Source organism: Vanessa atalanta, chromosome 19 (assembly GCF_905147765.1).
Source record: "Vanessa atalanta chromosome 19, ilVanAtal1.2, whole genome shotgun sequence".
NCBI classification, from domain to species: Eukaryota; Metazoa; Arthropoda; class Insecta; order Lepidoptera; family Nymphalidae; genus Vanessa; species Vanessa atalanta.
This window is the reverse complement of record NC_061889.1, coordinates 8,466,084-8,477,449: the sequence shown is the minus strand read 5'-3', so window position 1 is coordinate 8,477,449 and position 11,366 is coordinate 8,466,084. Positions and strand designations below refer to the sequence as shown.

General features: G+C 31.9%; 1 protein-coding gene across 1 annotated transcript; it reads left to right on the top strand.

The window, feature by feature from the left end:
* Window positions 1–204: 204 nt before the first annotated feature.
* Window positions 205–10,369, top strand: LOC125071337 (putative transporter svop-1). Its single transcript, XM_047681538.1, has 10 exons — window positions 205–417; window positions 1,997–2,218; window positions 3,303–3,465; window positions 4,168–4,349; window positions 6,000–6,184; window positions 6,890–7,050; window positions 7,918–8,080; window positions 8,677–8,951; window positions 9,197–9,324; window positions 10,221–10,369. The coding sequence occupies exons 1-10, from the start codon at window positions 384–386 to the stop codon at window positions 10,286–10,288; spliced, it is 1,581 nt and encodes a 526-aa protein (XP_047537494.1). The 5' UTR covers window positions 205–383; the 3' UTR covers window positions 10,289–10,369.
* The last annotated feature ends 997 nt before the right edge of the window (window positions 10,370–11,366 follow it).

Here is an 11,366-nt window from a genome sequence, read left to right as displayed (position 1 = left end):
ATTTAGAATTTAATTAAAAAAAAAAAATGAATAAAACTTTTGATAATAATTTTCTCCTAATATAATTTACCTCTTAGTCACGTTGATAACGTTTCCATACGCTAACTGCCTGTGTAAACGAGCAGATATCATATTATAATACTATTGTTTTAATTTTATCTACAATCGTATTAAAACCTCAAAATTTTAGTGATGCAAGTAACTCAGGACGAGTCACAGGTGTTTAAAAATTAAATTACATTTTTACATAATTAATTATAAACATACGACGTCTATTTAACATAAAATTATAACCAGACAAAATATATCTTTACATGAAGCTCATACTCGTCTAAGTGGTTTAATTGTATTTTGTATAAAATCGTATATTGTGAATACTCAAAATGGATTTAAAAAGTATTCAAGATCAGCCAAAAGGTATGCATTTATAATTAATAATTATGGATATTTAATAAGTTATTTAATACATTTTGGTTAGTAGTTTATGTAAAAGTAAGTTAAATATAATTATTAATAATTATTTTACTTGGTGGTAGGACTTTGTGCACGCTCGTCTGGGTAGGTACCACCCACTCATCAGATATTCTACCGCCAAATAACAGTACTCTATATTGTTGTGTTCCGGTTAGATAGGTGAGTGAGCCAATGTAATTACAGGCACAAGGGATATAACATCTTAGTTCCCAAGGTTGGTGGCGCATAGGTGATGTAAGGAATGGTTAATATTTCTTACAGCGCCTTTGTCTATGGGCGGTGGTGACCACTTACCATCAGGTGGTAAGCTTGTCCCATATGCTTGTCCGCCAACCAATGCCATAAATATAAATATATATATATATATATATATTTATACGGAATAAAACGGAAAAATATTTTATAGTAACGTAAGATCTTTAACAAAGGAGACAAAATGTTCACATATTCCGTTTGAATCGGAATATACGAAAACAATTTAATTAATTTTGAGACCTCATTATCACTAATTGCTTTTTTAGTCTGATTATAACAATCATTTTTTTTTTTTCATAATTATATATTTTTTACATCATTATATTCATTTCCGAAATGACGTATTCTCCGTAATTAGTGAAGATAACTTTTATTTTTATTACGTTTTAAAAATATGGTATTATATAAGTTTTTGTGGGTAATATTTGTATAAATAATTCTATATTGCAACAATGCAAGATGAAATTGCGAGCGGCTATAACTAACGAGCCGAGGTGGCCTAGTGGTTAGAACACGTACATCATAACCAATGATTGCGGGTTCAAACCCAGGCAAGCACCACTGAATTTTTCATATGCTTAATTTGTGTTTATAATTCACCTCGTGCTCGGCGGTGAAGGAAAACATCGTGAGGAAACCTGTCTAATTTCGACGAAATTGTGCCACATGTGTATATAACAACCCGTATTGGAGCAGCGTGGTGGAATATGCTCCTAACCTTCTCCTCAAAATGAATGAACAAAAAAATTGTTGTCTTACAATATTTACACTTAAACATATGAATCAAACTCGCACTGGAGCAGCATAATGGAATGGAACACTCCAAATATTCTCCTCAAAAAGTGACGGAGTTTACTCATACTGCTGAGTGCCCAAAAGCTACTATGAAATTATAAACTATACATGGAACAACAAACTAATAACCACAGATTTTTTGATGATAGATGGTAAAAAAGCGTGGAGTTAACGTTTGTAGACTTCCAGGCAAGATATATTTAATTGTATTTAATTAGCATGACTGTATTTTTAGATGTTGAAAAAGAGTAACTACCGAGTTTGTTGCCGGTTCTTCTTGGTAGACTCTAAATTCCGGTGGTAGCTTTACTTATAGTTTGTTAAATTACGATTCAAAAGTGCTTGTAAAAACCTACTCGAATAAAGTCTTGTGTCTTGTAATTATGTTGTCTTGTGAAATTGATTTTTTAAATTAAATAATATACAAAGTACACTGCCTTAATAATGTGATAGAATTGTTTAATTATTACAGACGAATCAAACGATACAAGAGATCAAATGCAAATATTGGAGGAAGCTCTGACGCTTTGTAAATTTGGAAGGTTTCACTTACGACTGTTAGCTGCTACGCTATGCTCAGCTGTGTCTTTAATGTTGGTGACGACGACAACATCATACATTCTACCAATCGCCGAGTGTGATTTAAATATGAATATAATGCACAAAGGATTACTGAATGGAATGCCATTCTTTGGTAATTCATTTTAATTTAAATGAATATATTTTCTCGTTTATATTAATTCGTAAATTGCACGTTAATGATTAATGAATAATTTATATCATATCAAATAACTGTCGGTAGAAAACTAAAGAACTTTTAAAAGTCATAAATATTTCATTATATTCTTCCACGTCTTGAAATCACTTTTTTAATTTAAATTCAAGTGAAAGTATTAAAATTTACTTTCCTTTTGGAATGTGACGATGAACTATACTGAAATCAAAAAGTCAAATATGCCTTAATAAAACTTGCTTATATAGTAATATAGTTGTACTGCGTGTCTGTCTTGATGACTTATCAGCTAGCTTTTCTCTTAAATCTCAAAGTTCTAGGTCCAATATCTATGAAAAAGTACGAATATTTAGATTTTTTGCGACGTTTACAAAACTTCCATCTCCTAAGACTTGCATATTAGATGTTGGCAAGCATAAAATATATCGAGAGCCGAGGTGGCCCAATGGTTAGAACGCGTGCTTCTTAACCGATGATTGCAGGTTCAAATGGCATGCACCACTGAACTTTCCTGTGTTTAATTTGTGTTTATAATTCATCTCGTGGTCGCAGAGAAGGAAAACATCGTGAGGAAATCTGCGTGTGTCTAATTTCAAAGAAATCCACATTTAAAATCCACCAACCCGCATTGGAGCATCGTATTGGAATATGCTCTATACCTTCTCCTCAAAGAGAACTCCTCCTCCTTAGCCCATCAGTTGAAAATTTACAGGCTGTTAATGTAATGTTAAAATACATAACGTCATAGTTGCCAAGGTTGGTGGCGCGTTAACTATGTAAGGTGAATACTTCTTATAAAGAAGAAATATGTGGAAAAAATCTCTGAAGCCGGCATAACGTGTTTAATTCGAACGAAATTCCGCCACATGTGTATCCACCAACTCGCATTAGAGCAGCGTGTTGGAATAAGCTCTAAACCTCATCGGAGGAGAAGGCCTTAGCGCTGCAGTGAGACTTTCACAGGCTCTTGAGTTTACTTTTACTTTATGTTTTACATAATCCATTTAACATTATTTATTACATTCATTTTGATGTATTCTTCCAGGTCAAATAGGAGCAAGTCTTTTTGCAGGATTCCTAATAGACTCGTTTGGAAGAAGGATTTTCCTAGTTGGTGGTAACGGCATAATATTTATATGTACAATAATTGAAGGCTCAAGTCAAAGCTATATAATGCTCTTATTAACAAAACTTCTAGAAGGAATCGCGTAAGTCTTTTCGAATATAATATAGCTGGTCTACTGTTCTACTGGCAAATGGGTCACCTGATTGTAAGTGTTCACCACTGCCCTTAGACAGAACATTAGAACATTACTTTACTTTATACTTTATTGTAAACACAGAGAAAATTCGTGGGGAAAACTGCACAGTCGGGATGAATTTCTCTCAATACGTATATCCACTAATTCAGCAAAATGTTGGCTTTAACTGTACCTATAGAAAGGAATTCTAACAATGATGCTCGTCAGGGCCATTAAAGTTCATCAAGTTTTCATAAAATATTTTTGTACTATATAAATTATAACAAAATACACTGCTGGATGTAGGAATTATTGTAACTTATTGTGAATTATGGTGACATAGGAAGTTGTTTCACGTCTCGTTAGGTACCACATACTATTTTTTCAACTGACGCCTTCAAAAAGGTGTTCCTTAGTTTTAGTTACAAGAAATATGCCATTTTAGATCTCACGATCGAAGGAGAATTATTAGTAAATGAAATAGTTTATATTATTTTTGCTGAATAGGTTATATTAAAAAAGACAAATTGATTATTCCATAAAGATTTGATTGCTCACAGATAGTTTGAGTGCTGAATTACTCAATACCCCGAATATTGCAGCAAATCTGCTTGAAACTAGTTCCAAAATATTTTAATGTAAATTTAAACACTTTTTATTTCATTTCAGATTAAGTTTGTGCTTCTGTGCAATATCGTCATATCTAACTGAACTGTGTCATTTACAAGTAAGAGATAGATTACTCATATTGTATTCTGGGTTCATATCTGTAGCCCTAATAATAGCTGCTCTCTCAGCCTGGGTGATATTACCAATAGAATTTAACTATTCAGTATTGGATGGATACTTTGGTAAGTTATTTTTTTATGTTGATAGTAAGCCTTTGTTCGAACCTGTCTGGTTAAGTAGCTCGCACTGATCACTTCTTTTAGGGCTAAAGGGGGCTACTTAGTATTGTGTGCCTGTTCGAAAAGAAAATTAGTTAATGTTGAACAACTAGCTCAGTCGATCTTAAGGATGCTCCACAACACTAATGTTTTACTAATAAATCCATTAGGTGCCACTGGTAACCATATTTATTCAAGAAATTCCTAAATGCTATATGCAAACAATTAGCGAATCTTGCATTGCATCTCGAATCGCGATTTAGAATTATTTACAATTTGACATAACGCCATCTAGTATTTATAAGCTGAAATATATATGTACATTAACTACGTATACAAATGTCGTTATAGACATAAAGGACGGAGCTTGTTAGTTATCCAGGTTGCTGTTGCATTGATAATTATCAATTATTATAATAATAGACCCATTAACATAAGTTATTTTGTCCTCCAGCCTTACAAATGTTATGGACAAATATTAACAGTAGTTGTGTAATATAATGATTGAATCGGTTTCAAATGTGCGTATACATTCACACACCATATAATATGAACACATATTTAGAAAGTTAAATATTTACTTGTTATTTCATATAACATTAATAGATTTAATAGATTTAACCATTCCGAAAACGTCTATCGCCTCCCAAGTCTCAAAGACATTATATCAGTTGGTCCTAAAATAACCCCGTCCAACTCAACCTTCAAGTCGAAACACGTTTTATAGCTAAATAAGTGATAAGTGGATGGTATCCACCCAGACCGAATTGCTCAAAGCTCCAAGTAATATTAAATCTTCCAATATAACTTACGCTATTTATCAAGGAATTCCCAAAGTGCTTCGGGTTAATCGTTACTGACGACGGTCCAGCCTGTAATGTGATTAATTTTGATATATTTGAAAGTGAAACCAAAACTATTTTTGATAAGTAGTTGTCACCAGCGTTTGTCGCGCGTTTTAGAGCCCTCGCCCACGACGACTTTTTGCAGCGATGCTGTCGTGCGTTTACTAAACAATCATCACTACCAACGCGTGTTAGTCGCAGTTGCAACGCGCGATACTGTATCGCGACTGTATCGATGAAAAGCGCGACCGTGTTGGACGACATTGGGGGAAGAACGAAGGGAGGTTGGCGCGTGAATGGAGAACGGTGGAAATGGTTTTTCTTACCTTAAATTAATTGTTAGTCGTTCTTCAGCTGATATACATTGTGCCATCACTGTATTTCTGCGTATCAACTCTGGTTTTACAATGGAAAGCAATTCACAAAACGTCGAATATGACATTCAATAACATCTTCTGAATTTGAGATCATATGATTTTGACAAAAGCGCGGCGATATCGCGTTTGCATCGCGACTGAATTTGAGATCGTGGGTGAGGGCACACAGCTAGCGACCGCTTCGCGACTGTATCGCTACAAAAAGTCGCAGTGGGCGAGGGTCCACATAAGTAAGTAGCCGGAGTTCAAACTTGTTTCATAATAAATTTGGTTCAGTGTTTTGGTCGTGAAAAAGCAACAGATTTACTAAGTTACTTTCGTATTTAGAATATTAGTATAGATATCAATATCTAATAAAATCATATTTTGTAACAGATTTTTTTTGTTTACAGAATTACATTCATGGAATTTATACTTATATTTTTCTTCTATTTGGAGTTTCTTTGCTGTTGTCATATACTGGTCACTACCAGAGACTCCTAAATATCTATTATCACACGGCAGAGAGAAGGAGGCTTTAGAGGTTCTCAAAGGGATATACAGTGAGAATAGTGGAAACAAAAAAGACACATTTCCTGTAAGTAATCGTAACATTAAGGTTGGTTGACTGTTACATATTCAAATATTAAAATCGATGGTCAACTACAGATTATGGTCGCAGAAAGTGAGAAGATTATACTATATATAATATTCTGTCACAGATATTAAATGAATTTCAGTCTTAACAGATAGACTATTTTGAAAACGTATATTTAATCTTATCCATTATTATTAGTCAGTAATACAATTTATTTATGTATTTATAAATAATATTAAACGAATAAATAAGAAAGTGCTTAAACTAAATATAACAGCAATCGCGGTAGATTTGCAGGCATTTATTTTATATGAGTTCCGAAGTCTTCGATCAAAGTTTATTATCTAATATTTACAAAATTTTAATGAAATAATTTCGAAAAAATCTCTTCGGATTTTTTTTGGTGTACGTATACGTCTAAAAAATATAAACATTTAAACTGAGAAGATCCTTCTTTTTTTAATTCAGTTAATAATAAATACTTGGGATAAACATAAAGTATAATAAATTTTTAGTCAGATGAACAAAACAAAAATTAGAGCGAATGAAGAAATCGTCGTTGTAAAGTTCAATGTGACCTTTTTGTCATTTATTTGCAATCCAAACATTTAGATTCAGATACTTGGATAACCCTGGCTCCTAATATGCCATCACCTCATCATCATACTTTACCATATTTTTAAGGTTCAATAATATTTTTTACAGGTGAAATCATTAAATACATCTGGAACGATAAAACAAACAAAAGAGATAAGCCTCAAAAAACAAATAGTAACGAGCTTATTCGAAGCGAAGGAGCTGTTCCGGAAACCACTGATCTTTAAGCTCATTCTTTTTTCATTCGTTACCTTTTCGGGTTTAATTGTGTAAGTAAATCACTAATTATATATTAAATTATAATAATATATCAACCTGGCAATATCATATTGATCATCTTAAAAATAAAATATCCCCTTTGATAGGTGCACTACGTAAGATTTCCTTATGTATACCTAATAAAATTCGTCCTATTATTTATAATTCTTTAGTAAAACCTCATATCGAATATCTTATTGAAATATGGGGAACTGCTGCGAAGTCTAACATAAAGTCATTACAAACTTTACAAAATAAAATTATTAAAGTTCTTTATAAATATGATTATATGACGCCATCCGTTGAATTATACAAAAAAACAAATTTTTTTAATATAAATCAATTATACACTTTAAAAACCTGCATGTTGATTAGAAAAATAATAACAAATAAAACACATTCACAATTACACTTTCATAAAAAAACACATACATACCACACTAGAAAACGTAATAAACTAGAACTTCCAAAAACCAGAACCAACTATGGAAAGAAAAACATTTTATTTGAAGGAGTTCAAATTTATAATAAATTATCAGACTTAATCATTAATAGCAAGAGTTTTCCTATATTCAAAAAACGTGTAATGGAATATGTGCAAAATAATTTATAAGTTAATGTAACCCCTACCTAAACATGTTTGTGTAATATAACTACCCGCAACATTTTATTTTACTGTATATAATTCATAAGGCAGATTTTAAATGTACCCCCAAGCAAAATTATTGTAATTTCTTATTATAAGTGAACTTTTGTGTTCTTTATGAGAAATAAATGTCTTTAAACCGAAAACCGAATTACTGACCCCCCCCCCCTCCAATATTATCCAGAGTCGAAGTTTGAACGCAGGATGGGTTAATTAGTTAATTAATTTACAGATTTACTTCTCTGAGACTTTGGTACCCGCAATTATCAACGATTGTAGAAAACTATGGCATAGATAATGGAGGATCTGCTAGATTTTGTGTAATGATAAACCAATACATGCAAACTCTAAACCCGGCTATTACAAATGCAACGGAATCACTTGAGTGTATCCCGGTAGGTCAATGAACTGCATTAGGTGATACTTAATTTTCATACTAATAACTTTATTCGATAAAGCTACGCAAAAATACTTTTTACTAAATGAATTAGATTTTAAATAAAATCGTTACCCAATACAACGCAATTTAAATATTTAGATGTTATTAAAATAGCTAAAAATAATTCAGTGTACAACGTAAAAACGATTATCAATTCTCAAATTATGGCAATGATACTACTAAATATTCTATTTGCTAAAATTAAACAAAGTATATTTCTTTATACTTAAAAAAAAGATCAAATACTATTTGTAACATCAGACAAAGTCAAGTAAGTGACTTTGGGTAGACGTTAAAAGGCAAATTATTAACGAAAAATAAAATAAATAGTAAATTTTATGTACCTAGTTACAATTTAATAACTGACTCTCTGGGAATGAATGTTCCAATTTTAAATGTGTATCAATGACATAGTTACTTATAGTACTTTAATACCTATAAAATATAGTAATTCTCGTTAACATTTTAAAAATTTTCTAAAAGGTCCTTCTTGTAATTCATAAAGAAACTACGCTCTATTTCAATATATGGATATTTCTCTTCTTCTTTCAGAAACTAAGTGGGAGTGAAACTTACATGAATGGTCTTATATTGGGTTTTACTGCTCTAATAAGCGTCGGAATCAGTGCACTTCTTGTCGACTACTTTGGACAAAAAGTTTTGATGTTTGCTGTTTTAATTCTAAGTTCAATATGTTCAACTGTGCTATATTGGACAAATGCACCTTTACAAATAGCTATATTGATATCTTGTTCTTGCGCATTGCTGCAGGCCGCACTATGTCTACAGCAAAATATCTTTGTTAGATTTTTTCCTACTAATTTAAGGTTAGTATTATCAAAGATATGAATATTTTCCTTTAATTTGGATGGTAAATGTCTTATGGATATTCGCCTTATAAATCTATGAAATTTAATGCCTATCCATTAAATTAAAAAATATATATGTCTGAAACGTACAGTTTTTCATCTAATAATACAGAATTATTAGAAAGTTGTTCTGACTTACTTAGAGCCTTTATCATCAGAGCAATAAAAGCTATTTTTATTTGATATGTTATTTCATGTTTCAGAGCCCTTGCAGTGTCGATCATAATAATGATTGGACGTGTAGGGTCATTGACCGGTAACATCATTTTTCCGATTTTATTAAATGTGGGCTGTATGGCACCATTTATATTGTCAGCTGTTATACCTCTAGGTATGTATTTGTATTTATATAATTGGGTCAAATATTATCTATCTCATATACCGTAAAATTACCTACTTACCAATTATTCTACCGTCAGACAGTAATACATTTTAAAATTGGTATTTTGGTGTGAATAATTAGTATACCCATGTAGTTTAAGGCATAAAAGTCCCAACAGTCTAGACCACCTCGTCGATAAGAGTGAACTGACGGCATCGGTGTACTTGAACTGACCCAGCTGATAAAATGTCTATATGAAAATGGTCAATTTATTATGGGGTTTTCGAAGAATAAAATTTGCCGATAATTGGAAGCAAACTGTGATAAAATAATCGTGTAAATTGTAAAGTGAATATATTCTATAATGTATTTATATTAATATTTTGACGACCTCCGTGGTCGAGTAGTGTGTACACCGGGTTACGTCACTCCGAGGTCCCGGGTTCGATTCCTGGCCGAGTCTATGCAGAAAAAGTTCATTCGTTTTCTGTATTGTCTTGGATCTGAGTGTTTGTGGTGCCGTCGTTACTTTTGATTTTCCATAACACAAGTGCTTTAGCTACTTACATTGGAATGAGAGCAATGCATGTGATGTTGTCCAATATTTATTTATTTATTATGTTAAATCTTGGACAATGTGCCATTAAGGATAGATTTTATTCTGAGGAGAATTGTAATGTTACGAAATATTTGCTCCAGACCTAGTATGCACACAAATGGAGTTGTTCACTACGGGTTTATTGTATTGTTTATTATTTTTGTCTCCTCTGATGACAGAACATTTATCTGAAATTGGAATTGTAGATCAAAAGGAAAATGCTGTTTGCATTCTTGCCTATCTATTTTTAATATTGTTATTTTTTATCTGTTATTATTTTATCATACAATTGTATTATCTGTTTCAGGTATAGCAATTCTTGTTTATTTTTTGCCAAATGTAAGTAAGGACAACAAAATCACAGGAGATAAATGATTGATAAAAATTTTAATTTATGTTAATTTATTTAATAATATTTTTTATATGTACTTATACTTTTGTTAAATTAAAATAAAAATATTTTTATTGAAATTAAATAAAGTGTATTGTTTTTTTAAAGTAGAAGAGAAGACAAGTATTCGAAATTTGAATTTCGTTGTAATTTCATTGGATACATCCTAAAACATTTCCTCATCAAAAATATCTTTAAATCACGACGTGAGTTCAAGCAAATATGAATATTTCATTTAATAGTAGTAAATAAAAAATGAAGAGCTGAGAGACGTTATAATAATGTTCCGGCTGATTTTGGCCACGGCGGGCAATCTCAAGGGAGACCAGCCAACTACGCAGGACATATTTTAGTGCACAAGTGTGCGCACAAACACAGGTGATTTCTATTCACCCACTCATAATCCGTCGGCAAAAACTGCTACTGAGTATTTTTCGACCAATAAATTTTGTACAAGCGCGACCTGCTGTTTTAATTCAGGATCTCGGGATCTGCGGCCTTATATATTACATGATTAATAGCACACCTAAAACCAGGATAATTTCAGATTTTATCCGCACGTTCATTAAACCCATCTCGGTCCGCGATCTCAGTGACCATTGACTAGTTTTTTTGTTTCGGGCTTCACTTTTGTTTTATATTATTCTAAAAGATATATTCATTTTAACTTTTAATTCGATTGATCGATTTGAGAAACAGATATCTCACCAAATATTTTCATGTAAAATGTTGCTGAGACCATATGACTCGCACTGTCAAAATTTCAACTCTCCTGTAGAGCCAAGCTTCAAACTACTGACCATTTCGTTACTACAAGAGTTGTATAACAGAAAATAATGAACAGTGGATGTGAAATGCCCAGATATATTGTTAGTGTACGTATAGATAGAAGGCATGCGTCAAATGTTATTCAAACGGAAAGAAAAAGTAGAGCCTAAACGTCAAAAAAAATATATCGTAAAAAAAAAAAAACCTATCCGGTTTTGTTAAAATCCCTAAAGGCAGCAGTAAATTATTTGAAAATATAATTAATTGTCCAATTTTTTCACAATAACAATTACG

Excerpts from the sequence above, each read along its gene's own strand:
- LOC125071337 (XM_047681538.1), top strand. The coding sequence starts at position 384 with ATGGATTTAAAAAGTATTCAAGATCAGCCAAAAG. Across the intron at positions 3,466-4,167 it reads AAACTTCTAGAAGGAATCGC|ATTAAGTTTGTGCTTCTGTG; the intron begins GTAAGTCTTTTC and ends ATTTCATTTCAG. Across the intron at positions 7,051-7,917 it reads ACCTTTTCGGGTTTAATTGT|ATTTACTTCTCTGAGACTTT; the intron begins GTAAGTAAATCA and ends ATTAATTTACAG.